The sequence below is a fragment of the Eptesicus fuscus genome, chromosome 4, assembly GCF_027574615.1.
Source record: "Eptesicus fuscus isolate TK198812 chromosome 4, DD_ASM_mEF_20220401, whole genome shotgun sequence".
In the NCBI taxonomy this organism is placed as follows: Eukaryota; Metazoa; Chordata; class Mammalia; order Chiroptera; family Vespertilionidae; genus Eptesicus; species Eptesicus fuscus.
The window spans coordinates 58,006,826-58,019,488 of record NC_072476.1 but is presented as its reverse complement, the minus strand read 5'-3'; the positions used below and the strand labels follow the sequence as shown (position 1 = coordinate 58,019,488).

The following is a 12,663-nucleotide window of genomic DNA, read 5'->3' as shown; positions in this document are numbered from 1 at the left end:
AAAGGGAGAGAAAGATAGAAACATCAGTGATGAGAGAGAATCATTAATCGGTTGCCTCCTGCACACCCCACACTGGGAATTGAGCCCACAACCCAGGCATGTGCCCTGACTTCGGAATCGAACCGTACTTCCTGGTTCCTAGTTCGACGCTCAACCACTGAGCCATGCCGGCTGGGCAAGATAAAAAATTTTTTTAAAGTTATTTTTACTAAATAATAAAGTGTACTTTTTTCTTTAAGCCTTACATTTTTAGCCTTTAAGCTAAATTTTTCTATAAATTAGTTATAAGTCATTATATAGTCTCAAATAGGCCGTTACCTTGTCATATTTTTAGTGTGTTTCTGCCTTTTTTCTCTGAAGACTTCTTTCTCTTTAATACATGTAAATATTTCTTGCTTCCATTTTCATTCTTTTTTTTTAAATTGTTCACCCTATTACAGATGTCTTCCATTCTCCTCCCCTCACCTTTGTTCACCACACTGTTGTCTGTATCCATGCGCTATACATATATGTTCTTTGGATAATCTCTTCACCCTCTTTTATCCAACACTCCCCTCCTACTTCCCTCCCCCCTGAGATCCTGAGACCAGATTTTAGCTATTTTGATATTTGAAGAACTTTTGGTGTTTGGTATTTTTCTACACAGATTGGTGTTTTGTAGTTTTAAAAAATCAAAAGTGAAGTATGTGTAACAAATAACATTTAAATATCTGCTCTCTCTTCTTTCTAGTCAGGCATGGATGCTGCCTTGGATGACTTAATAGACACTTTAGGAGAACCTGAAGAAACTGGACAAGATAACACACCATATACTGGACCTGAAGTTTCGGTAAGTGATCTTAATATCTGTAAAGATTCACTCTTAATGGGTAAGAGAGCAAAATAAGGTCATGATGCACAAAAGTCCACTCAGTGTTCTGTTACTTGGAGAGAGACAAGACGGTGTCAGTATCAGTAACAGCAACTGAATTAGTGTTGGGATGGAATGGCTGCTGACGCAGGAAACATTCATTAATTGTCTGTGCTGAGATTATTGCTGGCATATAGTCCATTGGGCCACAAATACTTTTCTGTCCTTGAGATTAAAGTTCCATGGACTTATTTTGATTTCTAGATATTTACCATCCTCAGTTCATCCCTAATTCCTTAAAAGCAAGAAAATTATATGACATTCTATTTAAAGAAAAAGACATACCGTAGACTGGAAGGAAATATTTGCAACAGACACCACAAAGGATTTATGCCAGAATTTACGAAGAATTTTAAAAAATGAGAAAAAGACAATCTAATAGGAAATTAGGAGAAAACTTGCTGGGCTAATAAACAATGAGAGTTTCCCTAGTAATTAGGAAAGTGATACTACAACATGGAGAGGTGTCACTTCACACCTATTAGATTGGCAACTCCCCTGGAGCTCACGGATGCTGAAGATGTGCATACCCCGCAGCCAGCAATTCCGTGTCTAGACGGATTCCCCAGAGGGAGCCTTGCACGCCTGTGCAAGCAGTTATAAGAACAGCTGCAACATTCGGAATTGGTTGTGTCAACAGGAGACAAGATAATAAAATGGGATACTTCTATAGTGATTAAAATGAATTATGCATTTATCAACATGGATACATTATAAACACATTTTGAACATGATATCAATTGTATAACATTTGAAAATATGCATTGTGGATACCTACATGTAGAATAACCGTTTTAAAATATGCTCCACTTTCAGTGGATGGATATGATAGACTTAAAGTTCACATTAGTAACTATCTCTGGTTAATAAGGAAGGGGAATGGGATTGGAAAGGGCCAAATAGGAGACATCATCCTATCTAATTGTTTTGTAGAAATTACATAAGAAATGACTAGATCTGATAGAGTTGGGTGTTGGGTTATATAGAAATATATATATTTTTTGTATGAATTGGAAACATCAGACAATGAAAAACATTTCAAATCCAATGTATTTTAATAGAGGAATCAAATTTAACATAGTGATTTGAATATTTTCTAGCATTACATATGGGGTAAGCTACTTAAATAAGGGAAAGTATGTAAACAAATTTCAGAGTTGTGTAAAGTATTGGCTTCTTAATAATTTATATTTTATTTCAATAGTTTCATAAATTAAGAATGGAATAGTACTTTGGTTTCAGAATATGCATATAACATTCTCAGATAATTAATTATATAATGTACCTAAATGTGTGATTTTGTTACAGGATCCCATGAGTTCTATCTACATAGAGGAATTGGGTAAAAGAGAAGGCTCAATTCCTCTAAAATATAGGGAACTTTTGAATGTAAGTTAAATAACCATTTACTTTTACTGTACTATTTCCTTTTTGGAATATATTCGTTATCACATCGATATAGTTATAATTTTTTTTAATTTAGAAAATAAAATGGGCAGATGAAAAGTTCATGACTATGACATTCACTGTATTAGTTTGCCACGGCCGCCATCACAAAGAATCACAGCCTGGATGGCTTAAACAACAGAAATACATTGTCTCCCAGTTCTGGAAGCTGGAAGACTGGAATCAAGGTGTGGGCAGAGTTGGTTCCTTCTGAAAGTCTTATGGAGACATCTCTCCTTGGCTTGTAGAGAGCTATCTTCTCCTTGTATCCCTTCATGGGGCCTTCCCTCTGTATCTCCAGGACATATTTCCCCATTTTATAAGAACACCAGTTATACTGGATTAGCCCCATCCTAATGTCCTCATGTAACCTCAGTTATCTCTTTTTTTAAATGTATATTTTTATTGATTTCAGAGAAAAAGGGAGAAGGGGAGAGAGAGAGAAATATCAGTGATAAGAGAGAATCACTGATCAGTTGCCTGCCGCATGCCCACCACTGGGGATCGAGCCCGCAACCTGGGCATGACCTCCTGTTTCATGGGTCGACAGTCAACCACGCTGGCCAGACTCAGTTACCTCTTTAAAGGCTCTATTTCCAAACACAGTCATAGTCTGGGATACTTCTGATTAGGGCTTCAATAATATGCTTTTGGGGAGGACATAATTCAACCCATAACAGTCACTGAGTAACACATTTTGCTGATTGTAAGGATTACTTTTGCATTCTCAACATTATCAAATTGATGTTGGTTTCAGAAAACAGAAGGGATCACAAGGCCTCCTCCAGACTCTTCGGTGAGTTTACATGAATGTCTTCTAAGATCCAAGTGAACATTTTTTGTATCTTTGGTTGGTGGGTAGGGCTATCAATACTGTATTATGGCTAATTAACCTCTAAATCAGATGCAGTTTTCATCTGTTCAGAGGAAGGGAGTGTATGTGGGGGTTGTGTCAGTGCTCATTGGTTTCATATGGATTTTTGTTTATGTGTTGTTTTTTTATTGTTGTTTTTTTTTTTTTTTTTTGAGAGGAAGAGAAATGGAGCCCAGAAAGTTTTAGGATAAAATAAATGTTAATAAAAATAGAATGGGAATGTCTTAACATGTAATACATTTAAAAGAGGGAACAGAAAAATAATAGTGCAAAACCCATTCCCTACCAGACATAGGCTTTCATCGGCGATATCTTACTAACACATCTCATTTGGTGGTAAAGGAATCGCCAGAGTACTTTCTTCCTTTGCTGGTGTATAATCTGATCTTTCGCCTGAGTGATTCCCCCGTGATACCCATCCTGGTATCTGTTTCTTTAGAAACCCCTGGGGCCCAATGACGCCATCGATGCCTTGTCATCGGACTTGACCTGCAGTTCTCCTACCACTGGTGGAAAGAAAACGGAGAAAGAGGTATTGTGTTTAATGTTTTAGGGGAACTTGTTAGAAGCCCTCCCGAACTTCAGAACAACAACTTTCTAGTTTTGGTTATTACATTTCCCTCCTCTACACATTTAATCTTTTGTATTTTGTTTTTTCAGAAATCTACGGGAGAAGTTTTAAAAGCTCAGTCAGCCGGAGTAATCAAAAGTGCTGCTCCACCCCATGAGAAGAAAAGAAAGGTGGAGAAGGTATAAACAATTACTTTTTGGAAAATAACCATGTGTCGAGGGACAGCAGCTGCCTTCCTGAGGCTGATGTAGCTGATGCCAAACAGTCCCAAAAGTGTATTCTGCATCCTGGGGCAGGCGGAGGGAGGGCGAGGCGGGGCTGCGTCTTTCTCCCCGCAGGTCTGTGGAGCAGTGAGATCAATCAGGGCCATACCCATCACCTCCAGGCAGGTCTTCCTTGTTTCTGCAGAAGTTTATGGGAGATTTCAGCACACTCTCCTTGGTTGTGAATTAAGACCATCTTACCATTCCAATGCACAGAGGGCAGGGTGCCAGAGAAGTGACACTCTTGGAACACAAAATAATCAACGTGGTTTCCTCCAGGAGTTGGAGCCCTGTGAAGCCACGAGAGGGGTCTTGTTGTAGCTGCTTCTATCCACCTCTCTTAACCACAGTCAGCGCGGGCTAAATCTCACAAACCCTGAGATGTGGTCCTCCAGTCTGGGCTGCCAGGGACAGCACTCCCCGTGTGCAGACAGGCCAGATAATGCGAGGAGCAGTTGCTGTCAGAGCGCTCTGCCTCTCCCCTCCTGGAGGGGACGGTTTATTTTTATCTGGCCGGCGGAGGAGCAGTAAGAGCACCACACCCCTGAGAGTGGGTGTTCCCACCGGAGCAGCCTTTGTGCCTTCAGAGAAGAAGGCGGCGGGGGCCACCCCCGGTGCCCCTGCTCTCTGGGCTTAGCTGCTTTGCTCAAGGACAGGGTCGCCAGAAGTCATTTTTAGAAAAAGAAAGGCAGGATAGTGAAAGTTCACGTTTTGCAGCTTTTATTTTGGCACGGGTATTTTATAATGGCATAGTTATGGTTAGCGTGATACTTCTAGCTTGCTAAGTAAGAGGTGCAGTGTGCCCCTGGGACACGGTTACTGTAGAAGGAGTCTTAGCCCCCATTTTCACCCACTGGTAAGTTCTTTATCCTTTCTTTCTTTTGCTAGGTTTCAGGTAAACTTGCCTTCCTAAAGTCCTTCCCCAACCCACGATTGATCTTTTAGATTTAAAGTGTGTATTTCACAAAGAAGTGGATGGGTTGTTCAGGCTGAGGAGATCCTCTCTTTTTTATTTTTATTTTTATTTTTTTTAATTTAATTTCTTTATTGATTAATGTGTTACATATGTGTCCTTATCCCCTCATTACCCCCCCCCCCCTACTCCCCCCACTCATGTCCTTACCCCCCTGTTGTCGTGTCCATTGGTTAGGCTTACATGCATGCATACAAGTCCTTTGGTTGATCTCTCCCCCTTACCCCCACCCTCCCCTACCCTCCCTCTGAGGTTTAATGGTCTGATCGATGTTTCTCTGTCTCTAGATCTCTTTTTTAATGGACAGACTCTTTCCTTTGTCACAGGACGCGATGAGCGACCAGGCACTGGAGGCGCTTTCGGCTTCGCTGGGCCGCCGGAAGTCAGAACCCGAGCTCGACCTCAGCTCCATTAAGGAAGTTGACGAGGTACTGACCTTCGAGTTCATATACAGAGCATGTTAGTCTGCAGGTCACAAAACTCAATGTGCTAGGCGTGTTTCGAATGATTGCACAACTTTTATTTTATTGGAGACCTAAATTATTTAGGACTATTCTTCATCCTGCCTTCCTTTCCGGGTCTCTGGTTAATTTAGAGACTTCTGGCTGGGGAGTAGCAGCCAAGAAGGATATTTGAGTGTTTGTCTTGTAAACCATCTAGAATTTTAATATTTAAAATTAACAGTAATCTCCTCTGCCAATGCTTGAATGATACCTGACTAAACAAGATAACATGGAGTCAGTGGGCTGTTGAGAAATAGGTTTGTCTACTCTTATGGAAGTTGGAAATTTGTATTTTCAGAAGGGTGCGGGGTGACTGTTTATAAGGAGAGAGGCAGCTGACTGTAGGTGTGTAGGGAGTTTTATATATACGTATATATATATATATGTGTGTGTATATGTATATATATATGTATGTATGTATGTATATATGTATATAACTGTGGGGAAAGATGTTGAAAATTTGTCTCAAATTAGAATAAAATCCAGCAGCAATTACTCTGTAACTGAAGCTGCCGCGTGCTCGGAGCGTGATGCTGGGCAGTTTTTATCCCACCTCACTTAACAAGATCTTAACAAAGCCAAAGCAAGCTTGTATTGAGTGGAGTTTTAATATTAAATTACAATTTTTAAAGAGTTTTCAAATGAGTCCTATGGGGGAAAAGAGGACAGAAGAAAATTGCCCTGGGACATTCCCAGCAAGGCAGTGTGTGTGTGTGTGGGGGGGGATGGGGGGACATGGATGTGCAGTCTGGGCCCTTAGAGCAGCACCCTGTCAGCTGGGGGCGGAGCGGGGGGGGGGGGTGGGGGGGGGGGGAGGGGGGGCGGAGCTGGCAGGTGCGCTGTCACAATGCCTCTGCCTCCGCTGTCACTTCCTGTTCTGACTCACTGGGGAAGGTGAGTCTCATAGACTCCCAGCAGCTCTCCCTGAGTCTGGGACCACCCTGGTCCAAAATGGGCCAGTTTCTATCTTCGACTTTCCTCGAGGGCTCCCCAGACGCAGTGTGGCACAACACGCTTGGTGAAGGCGAACACAAGGGAGCAGGGGAGGCGGCCCTCGTCTTCCAGGACCAAGTAATGTATTGGGAAGAAAGGGAACCGATTAACACACAATGCGGGACGCACGTTACTGTCTAAAGAGTGGTCCAGGCAGAATCCAGGAGGCAGATATATCAGCCCACGTTGAGCTGGGGTTCCACCACCAGAGGGCTCCACGGCCATGAGTCTCAGGCTTCTTACAGAAAATTAGGGTGATTTAATGTGACAGTCATTAGGGGAGGGGAGGTATCAACATAAATCCCGGGACAAAAAAGAGTCTTAGAGGGACTAAAATTAGATAAATCGATGTAACCATAAGTTAAATAGCATAACGGAGTAAGCTGATTGATGGTTTACTATCTGATGGTGAATTTGTTACTTCCTGGGTAGTCCGGTGTGATAAGACTGGTAAAGATCATATCCTCCAGGAGTTCACCGCCACGCCGTACATTCCACCGGGGAGCTCTCTGAGCAAAAATTACGTAGTGCTTCAGAGAAGGGGCCCATGCCTACTGGTCATTTTTATAAGGTGTCGTAACACAAAATAATATTGATACCTCATTAGTCACCTCCCCCACTTCTATGTGTAGTTACGTCGTCTGGCGCTATTTCAAGGGAGTAGACGTTTACTTCCCACGCCTACAGTGCAGGCATTTAAAGAACATAAAGATCAAAGGAATAGAAGGGATCCAGCTGGGCAGGTACCTCTCCTTGTGGGCAGGCCTGAGTGGAAGGCGGGGGGTGGGGGGCCGGGCAGTCCTACCAAACAGGTGACGTGCCTTTCATGAAGACTGGTTTATAGGCGGAGACCCCACAAATCTCTGAATTGAGGAGAACCACTAATCATAGGGCTTCTTCCATATCTGCAGTAGAATATAACTGGAAATGTTAAAAAAAAAACAAAAAAACTTTCATCCCTTATTGAGAGCTGTTATGCTATAAAACATATAAAACGGTAGAGCATATATAGAACAATGGAAGTGTATCCCAAAGCCTAGAAGAGTGCCTGGTTCATTAAAGGGCTTAGTAAATCTTTTTAAATGAGTCCGTTAACTAATCATTCAGTGGAGAAGTACAATCTTAGGCTGAGATGTAGGTGGGAGCCGTGGGTTGAGCTGGAATTTGCTGAGTGACACCTGCCCGCCTTTGTGCCCAGGAGCTCCTTGGTTTAAATCTATGCCTTGCTATGGGTACACATTGTGACATATCACGGAACTTCGCCTTACTCACCAATTGCTTAAAATGCAGATGTTATACCCTGGAAGCCAGCCATCTATTATAGAACTACCCTACACTTTTATGTCTAATGGAGTTGGTAGCTCATGGTTCACTAATCCAGTGAAGTCCTGGTGATATGGAAGGGAGTCCTTGTAAAAGAGGCAAAGCTAGTTGTCCATGGATCAGCCAAGGTTTGTGATGGGCTGTTTCTCCCGTTTCCAAGCTGTGGTTAACACTCAGGAGGATTGGGTTTCTCCCCTGCACAGAACTGCCTCATTGAGTAAGAAAGATGAAGGCTGTTGAAATAATTGCAACTAACTTCTGCACTGTGCCTGACTGTCTCAAAGGATATTTTATTCACCTTTCCCCGGCGATCCTTACAAGTCAGTAGCTAGGCAAGGATTATTGGTAGGCCCATTTTATAGCTGAAGAAACTGAGCCAAAGAAAGACTAGGTGGCTCCCCAAGGTCATGCAGCGCCTGAGAGCAGGGCTGGGTCACCTCCCCGGGATTCCTGGCTGTTTTTCTCAGTCACCTCACTTGCCTTCCTCAAAGCCATTCAGCATGGTCTTTGCTTGGTAGTTTGCAAAGCCCTTACGGACACTTTTGTCTGAATTGGTCTTCTCTACACCACCTATGAAGTACATAAAGTGATACCATCTTGTTTTACATATATTATCCAAATGTTTACTTATTCTATTGTCTCCATTTTCACCAGGCAAAATCCAAAGAAGAGAAACGAGAAAAGTGTGGTGAAGATGATGAAACAGTCCCAGAGGAGTACAGATTGAAACCAGCCACGGTACATTGTTAGCCGCGGTGCACACAGCAGCGCACGCCTCTGGCTTTCCGTGGTGTTTTGGGTGTCTGTCCCAGGATGCAGAAGGACACGTCTGTCCTGGTTTCTATACTAACTCTGAAAGCCCTGGACCCTTTCATCTCTGCTCTCTGGAGTTGGACCCATTAAGGGATGGTTTCCTAAGTAGTGACCATGTGGTAATTAAAATTCCCACAAATTCAAGCTTTTCTACTATTTACAATACTTGTCGTAGATCCTTTACCTTAAAGCAGAAGGGACAATTTGGGAATACTTTTTTTCTCTAACTGCTATCTGGATAAAAGCACCATAGATCTTAGGCTATTTCTCATTGTCCTCAGTTAAGGTTTTGTTTTGAGGTCAGAATGGTGGACTAATGCCTGTAACTATAGCTCTAATATATCTTCAAAGTAATCACATAAACATATGATAGGAAATAGTTGTGATTCTCATATATGTTCATAGATGAAAAGTTTTTCACTTTTAGAAATACTCTGAATTTTGAAACCTCATTTCCAAAAAAACTAAAACAGTATTTTAGGAATAATATCCACCTCTTCACCCTGGGTTGGAAAATTGACACTTAAAAAAAAAAATTCATTAATGTAGTTGCACCTTTCTTGTCAAAGATATTTTAAATTCAATTTTCCTATTGAATAGGTAAAATTTTTAAAGCAACTTTTAAAGAAAAGTAAATGTGCATTATATGTGATATTTGGTCCCTTGATTTTTACATCTCAACTCTTTATTCTGATACTTTATAAAAGATAAATCTGAAGTAGAAATTCACTCAAATATGAGGAGAAAAAAGCTCTCTTCTCATATCCTGCAATTTTCTAAGACAAACATAATGGGATATGAAAGCAAATTTTTCTATTTAGTTTTCAATAAATTTTCAATTTCATTTGCAGGATAAAGATGGAAAACCACTATTGCCAGAGCCTGAAGAAAAATCCAAGGTTGGGAAATAAGTTTTTTCTGGATACTTAACAGAACAATAGAACTGTAAAGTATAAACTAGATAATTGCGACAGAAGGATAAGGAGAGGGAAACTGCTGATAGCAACACTTAGCTCAGATCTGTGACTCCTTTTCACATATTTATATTATTTTCCTCATGAATTAGCACTAGACTATTGTAAATTGTAAGGTGAATCCACTGCACATTAGGAGCTAATGTCAAGAGGGCCTTAAATTAGTTGTTAACTAATTTAAGGCCCTCTTGACATTAGAGTTTGATTCTAATCACAGCAGCAAATACTCTAATGATTCTGCACTGCCATTACTTAAGTTTGTTTGGTATCAACCAGCAGCATTTATTAATCCCTTACTCTGTGCCTGGCATTGTGCTAGATGCCTTTCATAAGCTATCTTTTTGAGTCCTCACTAAATGAGGAAGGTGCCATTATTATTCCCATTTTACAGGTGAGGAAACAGATTGTGTAAATAGCCTAGTCACACAGTTAGAGAATAGCTAGGCCAGGAATCCAAATTCAGGCTGCCCAGCTCGGGTCCAGATTTTGAATTCTGTCATAGGTCACTCTTATTAGGCAAAATCACCACATGCCCTAAACAGATAATCCACCTCACCTGCAGGAACTCAGGATGACAGAACTTTCCTGCCAAAACCCCACGTAGTCATAGGAGAGGAGTACATAACCTATTCTTCCTCTGGCTTATTCAGAAGGGAAGTCAGTGGGAAGGAGAAAAAACAGTCGCAAAAGAAAAACTACACACATCTTCATTGGGAAGAACAGGCAATTTTATTTGAGCAAAATTACTCTGTAATTGAAGTATCAAGAAAACTTTAAACCATTACCATTTTTGTGGCACTGAGGTGTCTAATATTCCTTATTTGTTGCATAACATCTTACATTGATAAATGTCTATAAATTAGCTTTTGTTCACATTGATGTTTCTCTCCTTCTCCCTTCCTCTCTCAAAATCAATTAAAATATTTTAAAAAATAAATTAGCTTTTGGTTTTAGATCTCATATGTCCTAATTTGTGTTAACCAGAAAAAATTCTCTATGAAAACTTTTTTTAAAAACGCTATAGAAAATACTGACTTCATAATATACGATGTCTCTTGTATTACAGCTCCTGAGTGAATCAGAACTCATTGACGAGCTTTCAGAAGATTTTGACCAGGCTAAACGTAAAGAAAAACAATCTAAGCCAACTGAAAAAACACAAGTATGTTTCTAAAAATAAGTCTCTAGCTTTTTAAAAATGATTTGCTAAGACCTTAAAAGTATGATGCCAAAAGTGTTTTAACATGAAGTGGTTAATAAGAAAGCCCATTATGCTGTCTTTTTGTACATGCAGCTTTGTTTTGCCTTTTTCTGAAAGTGCTTTCTTTCCCCAAGCTGACCTTGACTTCCTTGCAATTTAAGACCTGTAATTATTCCTTCAGGAAAGCGTTCACGCCCATGCTTTCTTTTCTATTCCTGCCTCTGTGACTGACCTAGCTAAAGTTGTCATCACCACTCTCCTCCAGATGGCAATGGCCTCTGTCTTTAGTCTCCTTCCAGTCGGTCCTGTATGTCCACCAGAATTCTTTCTTGAGCATGCTTGTAGCCACGTCGTTCCCCTGCGCCAGCCTTCAGGAGCTACCCATTTCTACAGAAGAAAAATTTCTGCTAAAGTGTTCTGGCCCCAGATTCCTTTTCTACCCAGGTGCATCCCCACATCACTAAACCGTGACATTGAATGTGTGTCTCCATGGCTTTGCTCACATGGTTCCTTCCATCTGGAATAACCTCCCCTCCTAATTCTACATCAACTCAAGTCTTAGTCATCTCTTGAAGGCTGTGCTAACATATGGCCTCTGTCTCCTGCTTTTCCCTCCCCACACCTGACCACATTTCCAACTCTAATTAAGCAGGATGTAACATGCCAGCGAGTCTGTAGTTCTTTCTTTATATATATCCCTGGTAAGGCATTTGTTGCAAACAAGTTATTAGCTCTTGGTCCTTCTTTACACCTTACATTTATACAAAGTTTTAAGTAGTAAGTTCTTTGAACAAGAAATCGTACCCTATTAATAGTCATCTGCTAAACACCGTGCACATAGGATATATTTCCATAAATGCCTGGATTATAAATAGTTTATTTGAATTTTTACCTTGTGATAAAATAAAGCTCTCAAACTTGAGCATACATCAGGATCGCTTGAGGATTTGTTAAAACAGATTGCTGTGCCCTACCTCTAGAATTTCTGATTTAGTGTGTTGGCGTGGGGGCCCGAGAATTTACACTTCTAATAAGTTCACTGGAAATGCTGAGGCTGCTGGTCCAGGGACCACACTCTGAGAACTCCTGGGATAGTATTACTACTTGCACTTATATATAGCTATTTACAATGTGAGGGAGCTCTTAGATACATAAAAATGATGTATTTATGTAATTATGTAAAATGTTACATTGTATTATATGATTGATATATGATGAGAAATAATTTATAAAAATAAGAAATAATAGTTGCTAAAATTTATTGCATTTACTGTTTCCAGGTACTATGCAAAACACTTCACATGTTTTATCTCCTTAAAGCCCCCTGCCAACACTTGATATGTAGGTACTACTATCGTTCTCACTTTTCAGATGTGGAAACTGAGTCTTCCAGAGGTTAGGTAATCTACCTAAGGAGAGAGGTAGAACTAAGTTGAAATAATGGTAGCCGAAGAGCTTTAACGTGCCTTGACTTATTTACTGTTCAACAACCCTATGTGTCCAGGAGAATCACGCTCACAGCGTCTTCTATAGCAGAGTGTATTGTTGAGTCATCATTGTTCAGTGTTACTAGCCCGATAGCTCTAAAAATTCGTCATCGTACCTGCTTCTTCCCACAGGAATCGCAGGTCGCTGCCCCGGCTCCGGCGGGAGAGGATGTGCCTCGGGCCTCCTTGTGCAGCGTGCAGTCAGCACCACCCAAGCCCGCGGCCTTGGTGAGTGGTCCTCTGGGCCCTGAGAAATGTCTCGGGGAAGTAATAGTCCTCCCATGCACTGTCTGCTCTGTGCACCAACATATTATTTTATTCTGACACAACAA

General features: G+C 40.9%; 1 protein-coding gene across 7 annotated transcripts in view; it reads left to right on the top strand.

The window, feature by feature from the left end:
- CAST (calpastatin) overlaps positions 1-12,663 on the top strand; it is a 116,671-nt gene that overhangs the window by 78,593 nt on the left and 25,415 nt on the right. For all 7 annotated transcript variants that reach the window (XM_028149846.2, XM_028149854.2, XM_054715047.1 and 4 more), the window contains 10 exons: positions 731-829; positions 2,219-2,299; positions 3,114-3,152; positions 3,670-3,762; positions 3,891-3,980; positions 5,364-5,465; positions 8,511-8,594; positions 9,521-9,568; positions 10,710-10,805; positions 12,464-12,559. In XM_028149846.2, the coding sequence (XP_028005647.2) occupies positions 731-829; positions 2,219-2,299; positions 3,114-3,152; positions 3,670-3,762; positions 3,891-3,980; positions 5,364-5,465; positions 8,511-8,594; positions 9,521-9,568; positions 10,710-10,805; positions 12,464-12,559 (828 nt within the window). The remainder of the gene's footprint in view (positions 1-730; positions 830-2,218; positions 2,300-3,113; positions 3,153-3,669; positions 3,763-3,890; positions 3,981-5,363; positions 5,466-8,510; positions 8,595-9,520; positions 9,569-10,709; positions 10,806-12,463; positions 12,560-12,663) is intronic.